This window comes from Biomphalaria glabrata, chromosome 6, assembly GCF_947242115.1.
Source record: "Biomphalaria glabrata chromosome 6, xgBioGlab47.1, whole genome shotgun sequence".
Taxonomy (NCBI): Eukaryota; Metazoa; Mollusca; class Gastropoda; family Planorbidae; genus Biomphalaria; species Biomphalaria glabrata.
In genome coordinates, this window is record NC_074716.1 from 51,486,733 (window position 1) to 51,510,287 (window position 23,555).

The window sequence follows — 23,555 nt, forward strand, 5'->3', positions numbered from 1 at the left end:
TCAACCAATGGTAAAGTAAAGTTTCTGTGTTTACAGTTGGACAAATTTAAAATGTTTTCTATTCCATAAATGTACAGTAACAAATAATTGGCTAGTTGAAGAGGAAAAAAATACACTTCGCCATTTAAATATTAAATTACTTTTTAATTATCGTCGTAAATCTGTTACTTTGATGGTGCAGTCTACGAGGACTTTGTTGAATATTTGTATTTAACGTAAACTTTACTAAGAATAAAAATTGGGATTTAAGGGTTAAGATCGAAGCCTATATTTTGTCACCACAGAGGTTAGATTGTTAATGAAGCTTAAACAAGAAAAGGTGGTTAAGTTTTCGAGTGGTATGGGCTTCGGCATGTATTCCCGATGTTCCCGAGTTTGAACCGATCCCCTGCCGCCCTGAAGGAAGTTTGGACAAGGCGCAGTACTCTACCTTTTTTGACAGAATGTCCGAAACTCATAAAAAAAAACACACACACACACACATCGAAAAAATAGGTCATTGGACAGCAAGGAACAGGACAGTAGTTGACCCCTCCCCCTTTTTTTATTTTTTTTTAAATTGAGTAATGACCTAAGTCCAATATGAACCGAAGTCAAACAGTTGTTCAGTAAAAACCAGTTGAACAGAGTCTTGGATGTACTATTCACGATGGAATTTAGTGGTCATCATATTCACCACTAGTAGGTTGCGTTCGCCACAGTTTAAACAGCCCCCTTCCCCCACTTTCTGCCTGTTGGGCTGATGGAGGATCAAGTACCCAATGTAACATGCCAAGAAGACAAAGAGAATGACGCAATAAAGTGGCGCAATAAAGGTCTTAAAATAATGTCCAACCATTCACTTATACAGGAGTCTTTATTCCTCTTTCTCTCTCTCTCTCTCTAAATCTCTCTCACTCTTTCTCTCTCTAGGTCTATAGGGCAGATGATGTAAAGGTTAACGAGGGTGTCATGTGGCCAGCACAACGACCAACCGCCTTTACTTTTCCCTAACTTACGTCAGGTACCCATCAGAGTTGGGTGGACTCAGAGGCGCCCGAAGATCCTGAAATTAAAAATCCCAGTCTTCATCAGGATTCGAACCCCGGACCCCGGTTCAGTAGCCAAGCACTTTACCACTCAGCCACCGCGCCTCCCTCTCTCTCTCTGTATATATATATATACAAATCTCTCTCTTTCTCTCTCTCTCTCATTAAATCTAAGCCTCTCTCTTTCTATCTCTCTCTAAATCTCTCTTTCTCTCTCTCTCTCTCAGTCTCTCTGTATCTCTCTCTCTCTCTCTTTGTCACCTCTCGTGTCTCCTCTTGTTCTGTTAACTGCACCCCCACATATCACTGAGTTCACTTCACTCCAGCACAATACTGCGATTACCAAAACATGTGTTTGCAACACACAAGTCAACACACAATTTATAATACACATCAGACTCTAGCGAGCCGTTGTCCAACACCATTAGTAGCCTACGTGAAACATATAAATATATAATTTTATACACAAATATTGTAAGCCAACAAGGGCAATATAAACTTAACTAAGCTAAACATTTCATCTGACTCGATTGTTAGGATAATGTTAGTTACATTTAATGCACTCCTCATTTAATCTTCGGATTCGAAGACAAGCGTATTATTATTTACATTTCAACATTAACACAAGTAAATGGAACAGAAAATTTAACAGGGCCGGTCTTAGATGATTGGAGGCCCTATGCGAAGTGAATGTGGTGGCCGTGAATGAAATTTTAAAAATTGAAAAGAAACAGCGAAAATAATAAAATTTCGCAACTTAAAATATATATATACACTAGGTATAAAAAAGACACATTTATACTAGGTATAAAAAATACACATTTACACTAGGTATAAAAAAGACACATTTACACTAGGTATAAAAAATACACATTTACACTAAGTATAAAAAAAATACACATTTACACTAGGTATAAAAAAGACACATTTACACTAGGTATAAAAAAGACACATTTATACTGGGTATAAAAAATACACATTTACACTAGGTATAAAAAATACACATTTACACTAGGTATAAAAAAGACACATTTACACAAGGTATAAAAAAGACACATTTACACTAGGTATAAAAAAAGACACATTTACACTAGGTATAAAAAAGACACATTTACACTAGGTATAAAAAATACACATTTACACTAGGTATAAAAAATACACATTTACACTTGGTACAAAAAAGACACATTTACACTAGGTATAAAAAAGACACATTTACACTAGGTATAAAAAAAAAAAGACACATTTACACTTGGTATAAAAAGACACATTTACACTTGGTACAAAAAAAGACACATTTACACTTGGTATAAAAAAGACACATTTACACTTGGTACAAAAAAGACACATTTACACTTGGTATAAAAAAGACACATTTACACTTGGTACAAAAAAGACACATTTACACTAGGTATAAAAAAAACACGTTTACACTAGGTATAAAAAAAATACACATTTACACTAGGTATAAAAAAGACACATTTACACTTGGTACAAAAAAGACACATTTACACTTGGTACAAAAAAGACACATGTACACTTGGTACAAAAAAGACACATTTACACTAGGTATAAAAAATACACATTTACACTAGGTATAAAAAAATACACATTTATACTAGGTATAAAAAAATACACATTTACACTAGGTATAAAAAAGACACATTTACACTTGGTACAAAAAAGACACATTTACACTAGGTATTTTAAAAAAGACACATTTACACTAGATATAAAAAATACACATTTACACTAGGTATAAAAAAGACACATTTACACTTGGTACAAAAAAGACACATTTACACTAGGTATTTTAAAAAAAAGACACATTTACACTAGATATAAAAAATACACATTTACACTAGGTATAAAAAAAAATACACATTTACACTAGGTATAAAAAAGACACATTTACACTAGGTATTTAAAAAAAAGACACTTTACACTTGGTATAAAAATACACATTTACATTAAGCAAAAAGACACATCTGGGAAAGCATTGTACTGGCATCTGACGAAATGAACTCATGTTTCTGAGGCTGTGATTTCTGGTACGAGGACAAGGTGTGGCCCGAACAACGATACTTCATTTCATGGTATTAATGGGTAAACATTATAGCCAAAGGTACTGCTCATAATCCAGGTAACCAAAGCATAGTCACAATCTGGCCGTACCGAAACGTGCATTGGAATAGAATTCGGCCTGACTGTATAAGAGTTTGTTCTGATCAATCACGTGATCACACAGGTGTACGATCAAGGTTCGCCTTATTGATTTCCACATTGCTCGATCTCCTGGCCACACCCATAGGTGACGTCAATACGACCTGGCAGTGACTTACAAAAGAATCACATTCACATAATAATAAGCCAACAGACTTTGTTGAATCTCATACATACTTACACAGAATCTCTAGAGAACAATTTTTAGAGAAAGGGATAGATCACATATAAACATATCATATATAAACAGACCACATAAATACAGATAGCACATTTAAACATACCACATATAAACAGACCGCAAATAAACAGACCACATATAAACAGAGACCACATATAAACGGAGTCCACTTAGAAACAGACCACATTTAGACAGAAACCACTTATAAACATGGTCCACATTTAAGCACACAGCATATAATAAGGCTTGTCCCAGCTGTGACCTACATATTTTGCCACATCTAGGGCAAGCATAACCATTGTCCGCAGGTGGTCGATATAGATTATCTTTTCGCAACATATTAACAGAGCACTTATAATCAGAGACCCTCTTCTTTTTTGAAGTAACGTCTGTATTATATAAGATAAGATAAACAGATCACGTTTCAAACAGACTTATATTTAAACTGGGGCTCCATAGCCACGTGAAATACTGAACTCCTCATTAATCTTCGGACTCCAAAACATGTCTTATAATTGTTGACGGCCTCGATTAGGAATTAGTTTATTTGTTTCATAGAAAGGGAAAGTTTTTGACAATGTCCCGACAAAGTCCAAACCAAGACTAGTATTTTAGGATTAACTCTTTCTCTCCTAACCGACGATACCAGCGTTGATTCCATCAGAATGTGGTAAATAATTACGGAGAGAAAGAGTTAAAATAGCGAAATGAAAAACAGACTACTTTTGAAGGCTCTAGAGAGAGGCAGTTTTTATGAACGTAGAGATTTAGCTTGACGACTTTCGACAGTTCCCTTCGTTATTATTTAACTTATTCGACATTCGCTATCAGCGTCGGCTATCACATCTTGTTGGCATTTCACCTGTGTTGTTGGATTTCTATATTTGAGTGTTGCCTCCGTTCTTTATCTGTATAAGACACAGCGCGGAAGCGCCTAACATAATATATTATACTAGTCGACCCGCGGCGTATTATACTCCGCTATTTAGTGACGGGTGAACACTTCCTAAAAGACAAAGTTGTTCAAATGGGGTGGGTTTGGGCAAACGGCTGTGTGCGCATGTCTGGAGAGTGAGGAAGACGAGGGTGCGGGCGGGGGGAGGTTTAGAGGGTCGGTGTGCGTGCGTGGTGTCCCGCATGGTTGGGCGACATAGAAAATTATATATACAGAGATAATATTTAAAAAGATCACATATAAACGTAGCAACCATAAAGACAAAATAAACATACAGAAATTAAAAAAAAAATAACGCTTAAGCATTAATTAAACTAGGGGGTGTGGTGGCCAAGTGGTAAAATGCTAGGTGTTCGAACTGATGGATTTCGAGTTCAAATCCCGGTAAGGACAGTCATTTTAAAGTTCGAAATTTTTAACTTCATCCATGATTCAACTTAACTGTAATAGATTCCTGACATACGATGTACACAACAGAAGCAGAAAGAAGGGTGAAAATGCAACGGCGCCTGGTGATCACGTATGCCCAACCTGCGATCGCAGCCGTGTATCAAGGATTGGCCTCTTTAGTCACACAAGAAGTAGCAATGGGAAAAGATCGTCTCTCGAGACGTAAAATGCCACAGAGACAGAGACCGACACACACACACAACCAAATTTACAAGCGTATTGAAAATAAATTTCTCTCTCTCTCTCTTTGTCTCACACACATCCCACACTGAGGGCGTATAAGCCGCTTGGTGTTAACTTTGACACCCTCTACACTAAAAAAAAAAATCGGCACAATAAGATGTTTTAGCTTTACAGCTTCAGTGAAAGACGAATGTTTTCTTGAGTTTACTCGTTTATTTCACCACAATGGTTCATTGGACATTTCTAATAGTTTTAGAATGCCCCTTTCTCTGTAGTTGCTTCCGGATTCTTCATAAATTACTCTGAATTGAAAAGTAGATCTACCAGTCTTGCAATTCACTATAAAATCACAAGCAGGCAAGATTAATCAGTGGTTTCATCTGCCTTATGGTGATATGCAACCATATGCCAGCAGACAAAATTGCGATGTTCGGGTTCTATAAAATAACATTCTATTTAACAGAACAGGTGTTTAGGACCATGCATAATATCTTAGATATATCGTAATAATAACCACGCTATTAATTTATTACAATTAAGTTCTCTTAATTAAAGGAAAGCGCTCTTCTTGTTCCAACCGTTACGACCAAAGCCCATCTGTGGACATTAAGATGACCAATTGCCTCTTCTGACTAGATGACAGGGCTACAGTTGGCGCTTAGTTTTCCTTATCTGGTTCTTGATTTTGCAATGCAATGAAGCCGTCTAACTATTTCAGACGACAATTCGTTGCCTCATCTTCCATAAATAGAATGGCGAGTCTTCCGCGCATGGCTGTGGGGTTTCTGGCCTAGCTTCCGGCAAAGTCTCGAGCTTGCAGAACAGACGATAGAAGAAGACGACTGTCAGCCAATCAGCTGCCAGAACACAGAAAGCTAGGATGACGAACCAGGAGTGGGAACAGAGTCTATCCACACTGGTCACCTTGACCGCATTGGTCACTATATACAGGGTACCTATAAAAAGAAAACAAAAAAAACAAAAAAACTATTGTATTTAGAATCTAGTCTACATCATCATGACAGTATGTAAGGTTGGTAATATAAGATAATAGAACAAGTATCATATTATCAAGTAATAAAGTAATTGACCTGTTCAACAATGATAAAGTATTTGTCCTATTCTAAAGTAATGGAGTAATTGTATTTTCTGAAGTATACAAAAACTTATCCTTTTCTAAAGTAATAAGGTAATTGACCTGTTCTAAAATGATAAAGTAAAGTAAGTGACCTATCCTATAATGAGGTTATGCTAAGATATTACTGAATACTCCAATGTATTCCTAGTGTAAAAGAAACGAAGCTACGTCAGTCAAGAGAAAGAAAAAGAAAGCTGCCCTGTCAGCTAGCCTCAAGACAGATGCATATACATGCACGAACTGTGGCAAACTCTGCCGCTCCAGAATTGGCTTGATCTGTCATACCAGATTCTACCCCGTCTCAAGACGAAACCAAAAGCCAAAACCTGTCTTCCGAGACAGAAGGAGCCATATAACTAAATACTCAAATGTCTCCCTATGTTTAGTTAAGAAACATACAACCATTTAATATTGTTTATTTAAAAGACAGAAGTTTTATTTAAGATGGGGAAACTTTAATGCAAAAATAAAAATAAAATGTGTAGCTTATGTGCTTTTAATACAATAATTTAGATTTATTTCCCCTGCAAATAATGTCCAGATATAAGCAACATATTTTTTTTTTAATACTTAAAATAAATATCAAAGCTTCTTTTAAAAAAAAAACAACTGCGCATTTGCTGCCATATCTCTCAGTACTGTAAGATTTCATTCCCTTTTTCTGTATAAAATTAATTACCACTAATTAATCATTTTCATATCAGCTCACTCTGCCTGTCTGGTAAAAGGTTTGTACACTCTTTTTTTCACACGCCCAGTCTCTGATCAAGTTCAAACTTTACACAATTTTCATTGTCATAGACAAGACATGAAAAGTTAACCAATTAGTACATTTCTTACTAGTAATTCATTATTTTGTTTGATACCAACAAAGGAAAGAAATCTTTCAGTGTTCACATATATGACCAAATATGTAGGGTTTGGTCCCCTTAGATGTCTGAACACATTATTTTTCCCAAGCATTTTCCAGGATCAAAATTAAATCTTTAAAAAAACTATTTATTGTCTAATTGTACATAGTAAAACATGAATCGATAAAAAAAAAAATAACCAGATAATCCATTAACTATTGGTAACTAATTATTTATGACTGGCATAAAAGACATTTCTGTAGGTAAATACACATTACAGTCTGTAAAAATTGTAACATTACATTGCAGCTTGTAAATAAATATAACCATATTAGAATGACTTCTGGGCTCGTAAGGACCTTCCTTCAGGGAACAGTACCAGGAAAAAGAAGAAGCGGCAGACGGAGAAAGGGATGGGAGGGCAACATAAAAGAATGGACGGGCCTGCCATTGAAAGAGGTTCTAACTAAGGCGAAAGACATAGAGGAATGGAGCAAGACGGTCGACAGATCTTGCATGGTGCCCCAACGATCCAACAGACAAAGAGATAGGTAAAGGAAAGGGTAAATAAGAATTATAGCAGGAAAACAGACAGATATATCACGTAAATTGACATAGGCAATAGGTAAATTGACACCTTTACACCAGGAAGGTAAAACTGAGATCAACCTACCGGTGATGAGGAGCAGCAACCAAAAGGCCAACACCTTGGCCATCAGTCCCCACATGTCCGAGAGGTTCTCACTCTGCCTACAACAGGACACCAGAAGAGTCAGGCAAGCTGGGACTAGAGCCAAAACACCACCAATCAAAAAGTAGTAGGGCAGCAGGCTCAGACCGAGGCACCCGCTGTTGATGTTGATAGAACCTGAGAATAAACCAAAGTCTTGGGATAAAAACACAGATTATTTATAACACACTAAAACATGGAACTGATGTAAACTAGCAACTAGGGGCGGACTGGCTATATGGGCATTCGGGCCAATGCCCGGTGGGCCGGTACCCCAATGGGCCTGCAGGGCCACCGAAGGGCCGCATGGATGTGACACGTATTAAATTGGTAAAGATTTTATAATATTCTCTTATAAAAGCGACCGTTTAAACGTCGTGTTTAAAGAAATCTCTTACAGACTCTACAGTGCAATACTAATTTAATCTATAACACATTATCCGAAGTAATGTAATACAGTAATAGCCTTCATCCGTAGACAGTGCTACTAGTGGGCTTCAGCCTTTTAGGGCCTACACACTTAGGGATTAAAAAGCAACACATAGTCTGTATTGCTTATGAAGATATAAAGCTGTGCACTGTCATCGATACATTATCAAACTTGACATATTGATTTTGAGGACAAGGTAGACCCAGAAGGGGATGCCCATCATCTGGTATACAATTTGTGGGCCGGATCGTATAGAAACTCCCGAGCCGATTTTGACATGCAGTCCGCATCTGGAAGCAACTTTATTAATATCATAGGCTATTAAATAGTATGGATATTGAATTGTATGTTATGTAATACATAGTAGGACGTAATCATCTTCTCTTTTGAAGTAACGTCTGTATTATATAAGATAGGATAAGATACATTACTAGCGGAAAAAAAAACAAGCAAAAAAAATACTTTAAAAAAAATCAAAGCTTATATTAAGTGTATTAATTAGTTTGTATCAGGCATGTAATTAAATTTGCAATAAGCCTCCAAAGACAATCTATAAAGGGAATTAATTCAGCTTACACCACCTGTTCAGTCAAGTACTATTTCTTTCCCTTGTTTGAGTTAACAAACAAAGTACTTTATTACCAATAGTTAATTAATTAATTAGTTAATTTTTTATTTGTTGATTCTTGTGTTTTCTGGTAAAAGATAATTATGCAAAATTTCAGCTTGATCATAGATTGAGTACGGGAGAAATAACGTGTGCAAGCTTAGGGCCAGACAGACAGACACACAGACAGACAGAGTGAGTTGTAAAAAGATATTTTTTCTTAATTGTCTGTATCAGACTATTCACACTTCCTTCATAGTCTTCTTCTTCTTCTTCTTCTAGCCAGCTTTATGCCGCAGAGCTGCCAGCTTTTTGCCGCAGAGCTGTCAGCTTTTTGCCGCAGAGCTGCCAGCTTTTTGCCGCAGAGCTGTCAGCTTTTTGCCACAGAGCTGTCAGCTTTTTGCCGCAGACTGCGCCAAGGAAAAATAACGAGCTGTGCTCTATCGTTATTCAGCTCTCTTCATAGTGACACATTTGAATAATTATTTCTAAATACTTGTCATGATCCTATCGAGCACTTTGACCTTTTATTTCTATCTGGTGTGTACGCCGTCTGCAATCCAGGATCCTTCCTTTATATTTCTCCTCTATACTTACTCTCCATACGGATCTATCCAGTAAATCTTTCTTCCGATTGTTAGTGCCGATTTTGAAGAGCTTCATTCGTGTCGCGTTTGCATACATCAGTGAACATTAACAAAGTGGGTGACCAGCGGCTTTCCGGCCTTCTATTTGATCACCATATAGAATGTCTTGTGGGAGACGACATTGCGTCGTTTTGTGAACATGACCAAGCCAGCCAAGGCGTCTGCTACTGATAGCAGCGCAGATGTCCAGGCACCCTGCTCTTTTCAGCACTTCCTCATTGGTTATTTTATCTTGCCCCCTTATTTTAACCCTTTAGACGCGTGTGGCAGCTTAGCCTCTAAACTCTAAAGACTATAATTGTAATTCCGTTTTGTAAGCACCCTTGTAAAAAAAAAAAAGTTTCTCCTTGCGTTACCGACGTACACAAATATCACATCAATCGAAAACTATCAGTTTTGGTTTGTTACAAATTATGTGGTACAGTAGAGACCTCATTCTACACTTATAGATCGGTTTAACTTCTGCTAAGACTTACCAACTATTATCTTCATAGCTCCCAGGCCTGACACCAAACATAACCAGATCACTGCAAAAAGAGAGAGAGAAGAAATTAGATTAGTTCATGGCTGATAATTAGGAAATTATTAAAATGCCTTTAGGAAGGTACCCCTTAACCCTTAAAACGTAGTTTTTAGTTTAGTCCCTAAACATCAGAATTTTAATTTCGTTTTGTATGCACTCATTGTAAAACAGCTCAGCACTTTAAGGGTTAAGATTTGTTTCACCTGTTTTGAATGCCCCTCCAAGATTGAAGATCAGGGTCTCTTAGCCCAAACCTCCGCAGCACGGCGCGGGTAGGGTGGGGTGGGGTGGCGTCGGGCAGGATTCGAGCCCCGGCCATCGAGATGACAGTGCGAAGAGCATACCACACCACCCGACAGCAATGCTTACCCCCCCCCCCCCCCCCCACCGTCCCCCTTTCTCGGTCATTGTGAAAATAATCTTCTGCTATCTCTACCACCCCTGTTAACCCTATTCCACCATACCCACAAACGCATTGTATGTTTTACAGGATACGGTCGAGTAGCATATAGACTTACGGCGGTAACGGCCATAAAGATTCATTCAATTTAAACATATATGCAAGAAAATTATTTTAAAAACATATTTAAAAAAAAAAAGTGTATATTAGTTGTATCAATTAGTAGTTGTTAGTAGTTGTATCAATTAGTTTGTATCAGTCATGTAATTAAATCTAGGCCAACAATTAAAAAAAAAGCATTTATACAAAAACAAAAAAAAAAGGGGCGGGGAAACAATCTCTAATTTCATCAAAAAACAAGCACAATATAAAAAATATTTTTTTTTGAAAAAAAAAAGCTTATCAAATGGGAAGAACTACGATATATCTCAATATTGTAATATTTATTTCCCCTTTTCAATGTCAAACACACTTAATTAATGACCACTATTTAATTAACTAATTGACTACTATTTAGATGGATTCATGTTTGGTTAGAGACAACAAATCAATGCACAAAGTTTCAACTTCATTCAAGAATAGAAAGTGGGAGAAATAACGTGCTAACAATGTGTACTAGACAGACAGACAGACAGACGGACTGAGTTAATATAAGCTTTGTAAAACTTCTAGATTCTAGATCCACACTGTAAACCTTTGTTAACAGTATTTGAGGAAATAGAGCCATCATCCCCCCCCCCAGATCCACACAGTAAGCCCTATGAAACAATATTTCAGAAAAAAAGAGCACCCCCCACCCCGATCCACATTATAAGCCCTATGAAATAATATTTCAGAAAAAAAGAGCCACCCCCCCCAAATCCACACTATAAGCCCTATGAAACAATATTTCAGAAAAAAAAGCGCACCCCCCCCCGATCCACATTATAAGCCGTATGAAACAATATTTCAGAAAAAAAGAGAACCCCCACCCCCAACCCCAAATCCACACTATAAGCCCTATGAAACAATATTTCAGAAAAAAAGAGCCCCCCCCCCCCCAAATCCACACTATAAGCCCTATGAAATAATATTTCAGAAAAAAAGAGCCGCCCCCCCCCCCCCAAATCCACACTATAAGCCCTATGAAATAATATTTCAGAAAAAAAAGCGCACCCCCCCCCCCGATCCACATTATAAGCCGTATGAAACAATATTTCAGAAAAAAAGAGCCACCCCCCCCCCCCAAATCCACACTATAAGCCCTATGAAATAATATTTCAGAAAAAAAGAGCCCCCCCCCAAATCCACACTATAAGCCCTATGAAACAATATTTCAGAAAAAAAGAGCCACCCCCCCCCCCAAATCCACACTATAAGCCCTATGAAATAATATTTCAGAAAAAAAGAGCCCCCCCCCCCCCCAAATCCACACTATAAGCCCTATGAAATAATATTTCAGAAAAAAAGAGCCCCCCCCACCCAAATCCACACTATAAGCCCTATGAAATAATATTTCAGAAAAAAAAGCGCACCCCCCCCCCCCCCGATCCACATTATAAGCCGTATGAAACAATATTTCAGAAAAAAAAAACTATATAACTAGACAAACCGTACTTTTTTTTTTTTTGAGAGCACTAAACTATATAAAAATTAACAAGCCAAAAAATTTGCCTACTTACACACAGCTATTTTATTCTTGGTATCGATTTTTCTCTCAGGCTGTGAAAAAAAAAACACAAAGAAGGCATTTAGATTGTATTCGATCTTCATTACTTCACTGTTTTTTTTAATGAATTAAGAAATCGATTATCCTTCAAGTGTGTGAGAGTTATTTTCAGGCGGGATGCAGTTTGATGGCGATTGAAAACCCACTTAGAGGTGCCTCGAGCCATCCTTCCACAGTTATTACATTCAATGCTAGACCTACACGTTGTACATTCGGTTTGTGAATTGTTGTTTTTTTAAAATCTGTTCAAATACAAAAAATACAAACAATATGCTTTAACTTAATGCTATATATATGCATGTATGTATATATGTGTGTGTGTGTGAGAGAGAGAGAGAGAGTGTATGTGTGTGTGTGTGTGAGAGTGAGAGAGTGTATGTGTGTGTGTGTGTGTGTGTGACTAGGGTTAGAGGCTTAGCTGGATTTACGTATGTGGAGGTGCAGGGGAAAGAATTTTTGTGAAAGCCTTTACATTTCTTGAAAAGCTTTAATGAAAATCCCCTTTTTTTTTACAATACTTTTATTCGTCAGAACTTCAGGGAATCTGGAGCCAGCCAGGAACCTGCATAGAAGCTGATCTCCAAAATGGCTCTAACGATTATCCTCGAAATTTAACGGTTGGTGTATTGATGTATATCGCTGAGAAAAGAATTACTAGCTCGTTGGCCACACGGGGAAGACTCTAAATCATTTTTCAAGTAAAAAAATAAATACATTTAAATTTGGCTAGAGATTTAGATATAGGTCTAAGGTTTTGCGATTGCAATTTCTGTCATCAGTGGCGTAGCTAGAAATTTGCCATCATTTGGGGGACCGGGGGGGCTTGACCTCTTTATGTGCCCCCTGCATTTTGACATTCGACATAATGACATGAGTTAATTGCGTAATTTAAAATATTTACTGTAAAATAGAATTTCAAACATTCATTTGGGGGCCCTCAAGTGGGGGCCCGCGGGGATTTTCAAATTCTCACCCTCCATCACCCCAACCATAGTTACGCCACTGTCTGTTATAATTGTAAACAGGTGTGTATTAGAGTGGCTAACCACTCACAAATTTTGAAGTAAGGGACACTGTTTCAGTACTTTTCTCATGGCTCGGCAAGACCTTTTATTTATTATTTTTAAAATAACAAATTATTAACTAGATCTATATTGTACACTAAAGAACATTTTTTTTTTAAATATAAAAAAAAACACACATTTATCTATGCATGGAAATTGTATATCAACTTTTCTGTTGCAGTTCTCACCATGCGTTACTATCAAATATTTTGAGATCATGTCTTTAAAGGTTTTAGAAAATTATCTTTATCTATTTTTTTTTTTTTTTTTAAATTTGATACTAAATTTTTTATTTTTTATCACTCAAATTTCAATCTTCTTGCCAATAGTAGTAAAAAAAATAATGATATCAAATCATCTCATTACTTTCACAGACCATTCCAACACATTATCAGACAAAATTAGAAAATAAAAATGTGTGAATTCTGAGAAAAGAAAAGTATTTAATTCCTTTGGCTGCAACTATACAGGACCATCAGTTCTGGTACAAACAACACACACACAAAAAAAACACTTCTAAAATAATAAAAGATATTACAAAACAAATATTTGCTACATTTTTTACACAGACCTTGAATTCTTCATTCATATATCGAACCAGATGAACCATTTTGCAGCAATGCAGACTACACCATTCACAAAGGGGGCAGAGTCTTTGTGGTGTGCATGTTTATAGGTTTAATACGAGATAAAAGCTGTATACTTCTGGGTGTCATTGAGACACTGGATATCCATAACTCAAACATTTTCATCTTTTGATGCTTCATCAAAGTTCTCAACAAGTTCAGGGACATCATCATCATCATCAACATCAGCTGTTGTCTGTTTGTTGCTGACAGCAGCACTAGCTACAGTGACATTAACTTCAACTGTTGTCTGTTTGTTGCTGACAGCAGCACTAGCTACAGTGACATTAACTTCAACTGTTGTCTGTTTGTTGCTGACAGCAGCACTAGCTACAGTGACGTTAACTTCAGCTGTTGTTTGTTGCTGACAGCAGCACTAGCTACAGTGACGTTAACTTCAGCTGTTGTCTGTTTGTTGCTGACAGCAGCACTAGCTACAGTGACGTTAACTTCAGCTGTTGTCTGTTTGTTGCTGACAGCAGCACTAGCTAAAGTGACATTAACTTTAGCTGTTGTTTGTTGCTGACAGCAGCACTAGCTACAGTGACATTAACTTCAGCTGTTGTCTGTTGCTGACAGCAGCACTAGCTAAAGTGACATTAACTTCAGCTGTTGTTTGTTGCTGACAGCAGCACTAGCTACAGTGACGTTAACTTCAGCTGTTGTCTGTTTGTTGCTGACAGCAGCACTAGCTACAGTGACATTAACTTCAGCTGTTGTCTGTTTGTTGCTGACAGCAGCACTAGCTACAGTGACATTAACTTCAGCTGTTGTCTGTTGCTGACAGCAGCACTAGCTAAAGTGGACGCTAACTATTTCAAGCTACATTCTATACCCAACTGATTCAAGATTCCTGGGAGCATCTCAGCTAGTTGTCTTGCTCTCAGCATGCCTAGCCACAGTGGACGCTAACATTTTCAAGCTACTTTCTACACCCATCTGATTCAAGATTCCTGGGAGCATCTCAGCTAGTTGTCTTGCTCTCAACATGCCTAGCTACAGTGGACGCTAACATTTTCAAGCTACTTTCTACACCCAACTGATTCAAGATTCCTGGGAGCATCTCAGCTAGTTGTCTTGTTCCCAGCATGCCCTGTTATGGCAAACGTATTTGCAGCCAATGAAGCTTGAGCTTTAAGATTATTTAAATGAAGCACCTGACCAGCTTCCTAAACCATGTTAATTCCAGGAATTACATTCATAGACCATTTCTGCAATGAGAATTGAATTTTCTTATCTTCTATGGCGGCTGTACGATGAATAACTTTTCTCTTTCTTCTTGCTGATCTCTTGCCACCTAAGCGGAAAACAACTTCTCGCACCCCCCCCCCCTTAGGCACCCCCGCGGGAGTCTTGTTTTGCTACCATTTAGCCTAATCGTTTCCTCCTACGATCGTTTCCACCCGGGCGCCACTATGAGGCAGGGCAGAATGTTATCAAATGGCAGTATATAATTGTTTTATAGCTTTATAAGTTTCGGCGCAAAGACATTTGTTACAAATCTCAAAATACACGCTTCATTTCTGTGGTTTAAAAAAGGTTAGAATCGTCACGCATTTTAACTCTCTGTTATCTGAAATACATCTTGTCTTTTCCAACTTCATATTTATGAGAAGTTGCTTTTTTCAGCTTTTGTAAACATTAAGTCGAGAAAAAAAAAGGAACAGACTATTAGAAGTGGAACAGCATCTCAGATTTAAATTAACAACCAGGGAACCAAATTCTATGATCTGTCATCTCAGCACATAGGTGAAATTACATAGAAAAAAAAAAGGAACAGACTATTAGACGTGGAACAGCATCTCAGATTTAAATTAACAACCAGGGAACCAAATTCTATGATCTGTCATCTCAGCACATAGGTGAAATTACATAGAAAAAAAAAGGAACAGACTATTAGACGTGGAACAGCATCTCAGATTTAAATTAACAACCAGGGAACCAAATTCTATGATCTGTCATCTCAGCACATAGGTGAAATTACATAGAAAAAAAAAAAGGAACAGACTATTAGACGTGGAACAGCATCTCAGATTTAAATTAACAACCAGGGAACCAAATTCTATGATCTGTCATCTCAGCACATAGGTGAAATTACATAGAAAAAAAAAAGGGGGGGGGGAAGTTGTACTGAGCGTTACAGAAATTATTAAAGGGGTAACACATAGGCCAAACGTTTGGGAAGCACTGACTTAGACGATGGAGTATCCGGATGATGAAAAAGGATCAGGGATTTCAGAAGTCATGAACATGTTTTAGTAATGTTCTCTAGCCACTGGGTTAGTTGTATTTTTTAGCTTAAAGGTCGATGTACAACCGAATAACATAGTTCTGATAGACCTATTTCTGATACACTTAGTTCTGATAGACCTATTTCTGATACACTTAGTTCTGATAGACCTGTTTCTGATACACTTAGTTCTGATAGACCTGTTTCTGATACACTTAGTTCTGATAGACCTGTTTCTGATACACTTAGTTCTGATAGACCTATTTCTGAAACACTTAGTTCTGATAGACCTGTTTCTGATACACTTAGTTCTGATAGACCTGTTTCTGATACACGTAGTTCTGATAGACCTGTTTCTGATACACATAGTTCTGATAGACCTGTTTCTGATATACTTAGTTCTGATAGACCTGTTTCTGATACACATAGTTCTGATAGACCTGTTTCTGATACACTTAGTTCTGATAGACCTATTTCTGATACACTTAGTTCTGATAGACCTATTTCTGATACACTTAGTTCTGATAGACCTATTTCTGATACACTTAGTTCTGATAGACCTATTTCTGATACACTTAGTTCTGATAGACCTATTTCTGAAACACTTAGTTCTGATAGACCTGTTTCTGATACAATTAGTTCTGATAGACCTGTTTTTGATACACTTAGTTCTGATAGACCTATTTCTGATACACTTAGTTCTGATAGGCTTATTTCTGATACACTTCGTTCTGTTAGACTTAATTCTGATACACTTAGTTCTGATAGACCTATTTCTGATACACTTAGTTCTGATAGACCTAGACTTATTTCTAACACACTTAGTTCTATTTCTGATACACTTAGTTCTGATAGACCTATTTCTGATACACTTAGTTCTGATAGGCTTATTTCTGATACACTTCGTTCTGTTAGACTTAATTCTGATACACTTAGTTCTGATAGACCTATTTCTGATACACTTAGTTCTGATAGACCTAGACTTATTTCTAACACACTTAGTTCTATTTCTGATACACTTAGTTCTGATAGACCTATTTCTGATACACTTAGTTCTGATAGGCTTATTTCTGATACACTTCGTTCTGTTAGACTTAATTCTGATACACTTAGTTCTGATAGACCTATTTCTGATACACTTAGTTCTGATAGACCTATTTCTGATACACTTAGTTCTGATAGACCTATTTCTGATACACTTAGTTCTGATAGACCTATTTCTGATACACTTAGTTCTGATAGGCTTATTTCTGATACACTTCGTTCTGTTAGACTTAATTCTGATACACTTAGTTCTGATAGACCTGTTTCTGATATACTTAGTTCTGATAGACCTGTTTCTGATACACATAGTTCTGATAGACCTGTTTCTGATACACTTAGTTCTGATAGACCTATTTCTGATACACTTAGTTCTGATAGACCTATTTCTGATACACTTAGTTCTGATAGACCTATTTCTGATACACTTAGTTCTGATAGACCTATTTCTGATACACTTAGTTCTGATAGACCTATTTCTGATACACTTAGTTCTGATAGGCTTATTTCTGATACACTTAGTTCTGATAGACCTATTTCTGATACACATAGTTCTGATAGACCTGTTTCTGATATACTTAGTTCTGATAGACCTGTTTCTGATACACATAGTTCTGATAGACCTGTTTCTGATACACTTAGTTCTGATAGACCTATTTCTGATACACTTAGTTCTGATAGACCTATTTCTGATACACTTAGTTCTGATAGACCTATTTCTGATACACTTAGTTCTGATAGACCTATTTCTGATACACTTAGTTCTGATAGACCTATTTCTGATACACTTAGTTCTGATAGACCTATTTCTGATACACTTAGTTCTGTTAGACTTAATTCTGATACACTTAGTTCTGATAGACCTATTTCTGATACACTTAGTTCTGATAGACCTATTTCTGATACACTTAGTTCTGTTAGACTTAATTCTGATACACTTAGTTCTGATAGACCTATTTCTGATACACTTAGTTCTGATAGGCTTATTTCTGATACACTTCGTTCTGTTAGACTTAATTCTGATACACTTAGTTCTGATAGACCTATTTCTGATACACTTAGTTCTGATAGACCTATTTCTGATACACTTAGTTCTGATAGGCTTATTTCTGATACACTTCGTTCTGTTAGACTTAATTCTGATACACTTAGTTCTGATAGACCTAGACTTATTTCTAACACACTTAGTTCTGATAGACCTATTTCTGACACACTTAGTTCTGATAGACCTATTTCTGACACACTTAGTTCTGATAGACCTATTTCTGACACACTTAGTTCTGATAGACCTATTTCTGACACACTTAGTTCTGATAGACCTATTTCTGACACACTTAGTTCTGATAGACTTAAAAGTCGATGTATAGCCGACCCCTGTTAACTGGACTACCGGTTAATCGGACCAGCCTCTTATTAGGACCGAATCGCAAAAACGAAACAAATCATTCCCTTTAAATGGAAAAAAGAACGTCGCAACTCACAGCGGATGCAAAGCAAGTCAGTGAATTATCCATTAAAGCAGGTCAGTGGTTTACTCCATGAATAGGTCAGTGAATTGTCCTTTAAAGCAGGTCAGTGGATTATCCATCGAAGTAGGTCAGTGAATTATCCATTAAAGCAGGTCAGCGAATTACCCATCGAAGTAGGTTAGTGGATTATCCTTTAAAGCAGGTCAGTGGATTATCCATCAAAGTAAGCCAGTGAATAATTCATTACAGCATGTCAGTGGATTATCCATCAAAGTAGGCCAGTGAATTATCCACCAAAGCAGGTCAGTGAAATCGTTGCTTCCATTGAACAGAAACACTGACGTACCGGGACAGTGTGGATGACACTCCTAATGAGCGGGTGCAAACGACAATGCGGTATGCGTGTTGGGCTGTCGTTCGGTCGTCTTGCTGGTCCGGGGTTCGGACATACCGCTGACCTCCCCCGTCATTCTGCGGGAAGTTCGGACTAGGGGAGTAGATTATCTTTGACCTCGGGAGGAACGTCAGAAACATGTCCAACCTTTTTGACAAACATTTTAATTAATTTTTTTTTTTTTAAGTCTACTTAACTCTTTCTCTCCGTAATTATTTACCACATTCTGGTGGAATCAACGTTGGTATCGTCGGTTAGGAGAGAAAGAGTTAAACATAACACGATTCCAATTGGCATTAATAAAGCAGTCATTGTGTAAATAAAATAGTATAGTCTTACGAAAAGCGTGCCCATGGGGGCTTCCTCACGAGTTTGTGTAACTCTCTTGGCGTTATCAACCTGTTTCAAAACCTTTTATCTGTATGTCATTGTAAGTGGCTTTCACGGCTGTATCTTATCGAACTGAATAGTTTGGATCGTTGAATCGGAGTTGGCAGCAAACCGGTAGTGTAGATATAGACCCAGTTGTTTGTTTTTGTTTTTACAAAACAAATACGTGTTTCAGCCATCGCCTGGAAGACTTGGTACCGAGTCATTAACCTCGTGTAACATGGTAATAGATCATACTCGACTACACGCTTCCTTTAAAAACTAACAATCTAATGAGCAATAGTAATTGATTGTCTTCGAGTCTAAAGATTTAGAAATTATTCAGCGTTTCGCTTGGCTACGCAGGCCCAATTTAAACCAGGGCCGGCCTTTAGGCATAGGCAAACTAGGCAGCCGTATTTGGGCCTTTAGATGATGGGAGCCTCGCATATAATTCTTAACAATTTTTTTTTATAGATTAGTTCTGATAGACTTAGTAGTTCTGATAGACTTAGTAGTTCTGATAAACTTAGTTCTGATAGGCTTAGTTCTGATAGGCTTAGTTCTGATAGGCTTAGTTCTGATAGGCTTAGTTCTGATAGGTTTAGTTCTGATAAGTTTAGTTCTGATAGACTTAGTTCTGATAGACTTAGTTCTGATAGGCTTAGTTCTGATATAGTTCTGATAGACTTAGTTCTGATAGGCTTAGTTCTGATAGGCCTAGTTCTGATATAGTTCTGATAGACTTAGTTCTGATAGGCTTAGTTCTGATAGGCTTAGTTCTGAGAAACTTAGTTCTGATAGGCTTAGTTCTGAGAAACTTAGTTCTGATAGGCTTAGTTCTGAGAAACTTAGTTCTGATAGACTTAATGTAATGAAACAAGTGCCTTTAATTGTAAAGAATTTAATAGTACAAGGCTACAACATTTCTATACACGCAACTCCACTCGATGTTTTTTTCCTTCTCTGTTTACAAAACAACCGTGACTTCTTCAAGTCCCCTAACTCCCAGGTACCCAACACTTGACCGTGTGTCACGGTTGACCACACATCCGTATAGTAACCGTGTCACAACACTTAGTTATAATAGACTTAGTTATGATAGGCTTAGTTCTGATAGATGATAGTGATGCTATCTTACTAGATTTTTCCAAGGCTTTTGACAAAGTTCACAACCATACTTTGCTTTAAAAAATAAAATATTTTGGCATTGGTTGTCTATGGCATCAGTGGTTTAAAGATTTTCTGATAGGGAGAGAACAAACTGTAATAATAAATGGCTCTAAATCAACACCGATAACAGTAAACTCAGGTGTTTATCAAGGAACAGTCTTAGGTCCAATACTATTTTTAATTTACATAAATGATGTACCAAATTGCATTAGTTCAGGAAAAAAGTCAGATTATTTGCAGACGATTGCATAATATATAGAACAATAAAGATACAGAAATTTTACAAAGAGAATTAGATGAATTACAGAAATGGGAATCAAATTGGAGCATGTCTTTCCACCCAGAAAAATGTCAGTTATTAAGAGTAACAAAAAAAGTAAAACAAATTAATTCCACTTATCTTATTCATGGTAACCCAGTAACACAGACTAAAAACGCAAAATATCTAGGTGTTATAATAAATGAAAAACTGTCAAACAAAGCATTAGGGTTTTTAAAAGAAATTCCTATAAATAAGAACATAAAACTAAAATGTTATTTAACCTTGGTTAGGCCATTAATAGAATATGCATCCTCTGTTTGGGACCCATCAACTCAAGAAAACATCAAGAAACTGGAACAGACACAAAATAGAGCAGTGAGATTCATAACAAACGAATATTCACATTGACTAGAGTAACACCTTTAGTAAAATCACTAAATTTAGAAAGCCTTCAGGATAGAAGACTTAAAAGTAAAGTAGCAATTATACATAAAACAATGAACCATAATCTTCAAATACAAAAACAAAAATTTAATAAAATACTCTGAAAGACACAAAGATAAAGGCATATTCCTCGTCCCATATGCTAGGTCAAATTTGTACAAAAGCTCCTTCTTGCATAGCGCTATTAGAGCATGGAATTGGTTGCCTTAGCCAGGAAAACCAGTCACTTGGCAGAATTTAGGTCATTGGTTAATATGCATGACTAAATGCATGACGCGTAGGACGTAATCATCTTCTTTTTTGAAGTAACCTCTTTATTATATAAGATAAGACTTAGTTCTGATAGACTGAGTTTATAATACGCAAAGACACGCAAAAGCAACGGCTTCTAAATCTGCACGATTTGTTGTTAAAGGCAGTTCACAGTTCACATTGTGTAACGGCGAATAGTATCATACCCATATCGTGTCTTTACGCCTGCCAAAGGAAAGCCAACCTTTTAAAAGCGAGAACATAGATCTAGAGCGATATGACTTAAATGACCTCTCGGGATGAAATGTAGGGTCCTAATACTACCTAATCAATCGATTTCTTCCATTGACAGCATATAGGTTATTAGTTGTAGCCTATTCTTTCTATGTGTCAAATACATTGTGAATGTGTACAGAATTGAGGTCATTGATTGACATGCATGACAAGATTGACCAAGGGACACGCGGTAGACGTAGTCATCTTCTCTTTACAAAGCTCATATCAACTCACTCTGTCTGTCTGTGTGTCTGTCTGTGTGTCTGTCTGTGTGTCTGTCTGTGTGTCTGTCTGTGTGTATGTTGGGCCAAAAGTTTGTACACGTTATTTCTCCGACACCCGATCCCGGATCAAAAAGAAATTTTGCTACATTTTTTCATTTACGTGACAACAGAAGAATCAGTAAAAAAAAATATAACAAATTAGATAATTGTTTATAAATTATTTTGTTGAAAGAAATAGTACTTGACTGAAGTGATGTTCTAAGCTGAATTAGTCCCCTTTATATTATGCTGCCGTCTTAGGTTTAGTGAACACAAACATGAAATAGAAACAACAGATAACTATACAATCTTCCAAGTTCATAGACTTTTCGCTAGCAGAGTGGTTAACGCGTTGGCCTGAGAAGGCCTTACCCCACATATTGGAATAAAGATCGTTCCCTTTTTTCTTAAAATATATTTAAAAAGCGATCACCCAGATACCCCGTTCTTTCTCCCCCTACCCCTGGTCCAGACAAGTGATAGGATGATAGCGTATTGAGAAAGCTAAAAGCATGAAATCGCTCTAAACAAATACGATTGGTAAAAAAAAAAAATTTCTATCACACAGACTTATTATTGTTAGTCTAGATTTATTACAAATTTAATTACATGATTGATCCAAACTAATTGATATACATTAATATAAGCTTTGCTTTTTTTTTTTTTTTTCAAGTACTTTTTTTATTTTACATATTTGTAGTAACGTACATATTTTATTAAAATGTGTTGTTTGATGACCCCAACAGCAACTGCGAGACATGTAAGTCATCTGCCGAAATTGAGAAAATACTAAATGTGGCGCAACAAGGATGGCTTAGACGGATTTTAGGAGTCAAGTTATAGAGCGGGTATCAATCAAGGAAATCCTATGCAGAACTGGGAGTCTACCACCTAGTGAGGCTATGACAGAGCGTCGCATGGGGTTGGCGGGACATGTTCTCCGACAAAAGGAATTACGCATAATAAGAGTTGCGATGACATGTGGCCAATACGAGGAAAGCGGAAACTTGGTGCCACACTTTCATGGAGGACCTCAGACATTGCCAGTGACAAATTTAAAGAAATAAGCTTGCCTCCCAAAGTGACGTTTGTCAGAAAACTGAACGATTAGGAAATAAAAAGGTTTCATTAGCTACCTACCGTATGACTTTCAACATTCATTCCTGATGTGGTCAGTATGTTCTTGAATATTTATTATCCAACGAACAGTGTAAAGTGATCGACTGGGACATTGTACCAGTCCAAAAGAAATGTAATCAACATGGAATTTTGATGTCTCCTTCTGTGTCCGGGGCATTAACTCTAACTGGCACAAAACGATTTTCTACCATTAGAACTAGATTTGTTATTTCCCTTTAATTTTTACTAATAAACACGAGACAGAACTAGATATAGGTTCACCCCTACGATACAACATTGACTATCTCTAGTACAGACCACTATAACAGTAACAGTAATACAGAGTAACTGTAGATCTAGTTACTTAGAGAAAACAGCACTCCTAAACTGAATGATATTCCGGTGTATAGCGAGCAGGGATCCAACGCCAACATACTATAAATATTGCCTATATATAATGGCGTCGCCACTAGCACTAGTCAATGACTGCGTCTATTGTAAATCACTTGGGTTTCATTC

At 37.0% G+C, this 23,555-nt stretch overlaps 1 protein-coding gene across 1 annotated transcript; it reads right to left on the reverse strand.

Annotated features, from left to right (window-relative positions):
* Window positions 1–1,204: 1,204 nt before the first annotated feature.
* On the reverse strand, window positions 1,205–23,555 carry LOC106066468 (uncharacterized). The gene is made up of 5 exons (XM_056033703.1): window positions 23,058–23,555; window positions 12,008–12,047; window positions 9,900–9,950; window positions 7,683–7,877; window positions 1,205–5,976 (listed from the first exon to the last, which is right to left on the reverse strand). The coding sequence occupies exons 1-5, from the start codon at window positions 23,076–23,078 to the stop codon at window positions 5,735–5,737; spliced, it is 549 nt and encodes a 182-aa protein (XP_055889678.1). The 5' UTR covers window positions 23,079–23,555; the 3' UTR covers window positions 1,205–5,734.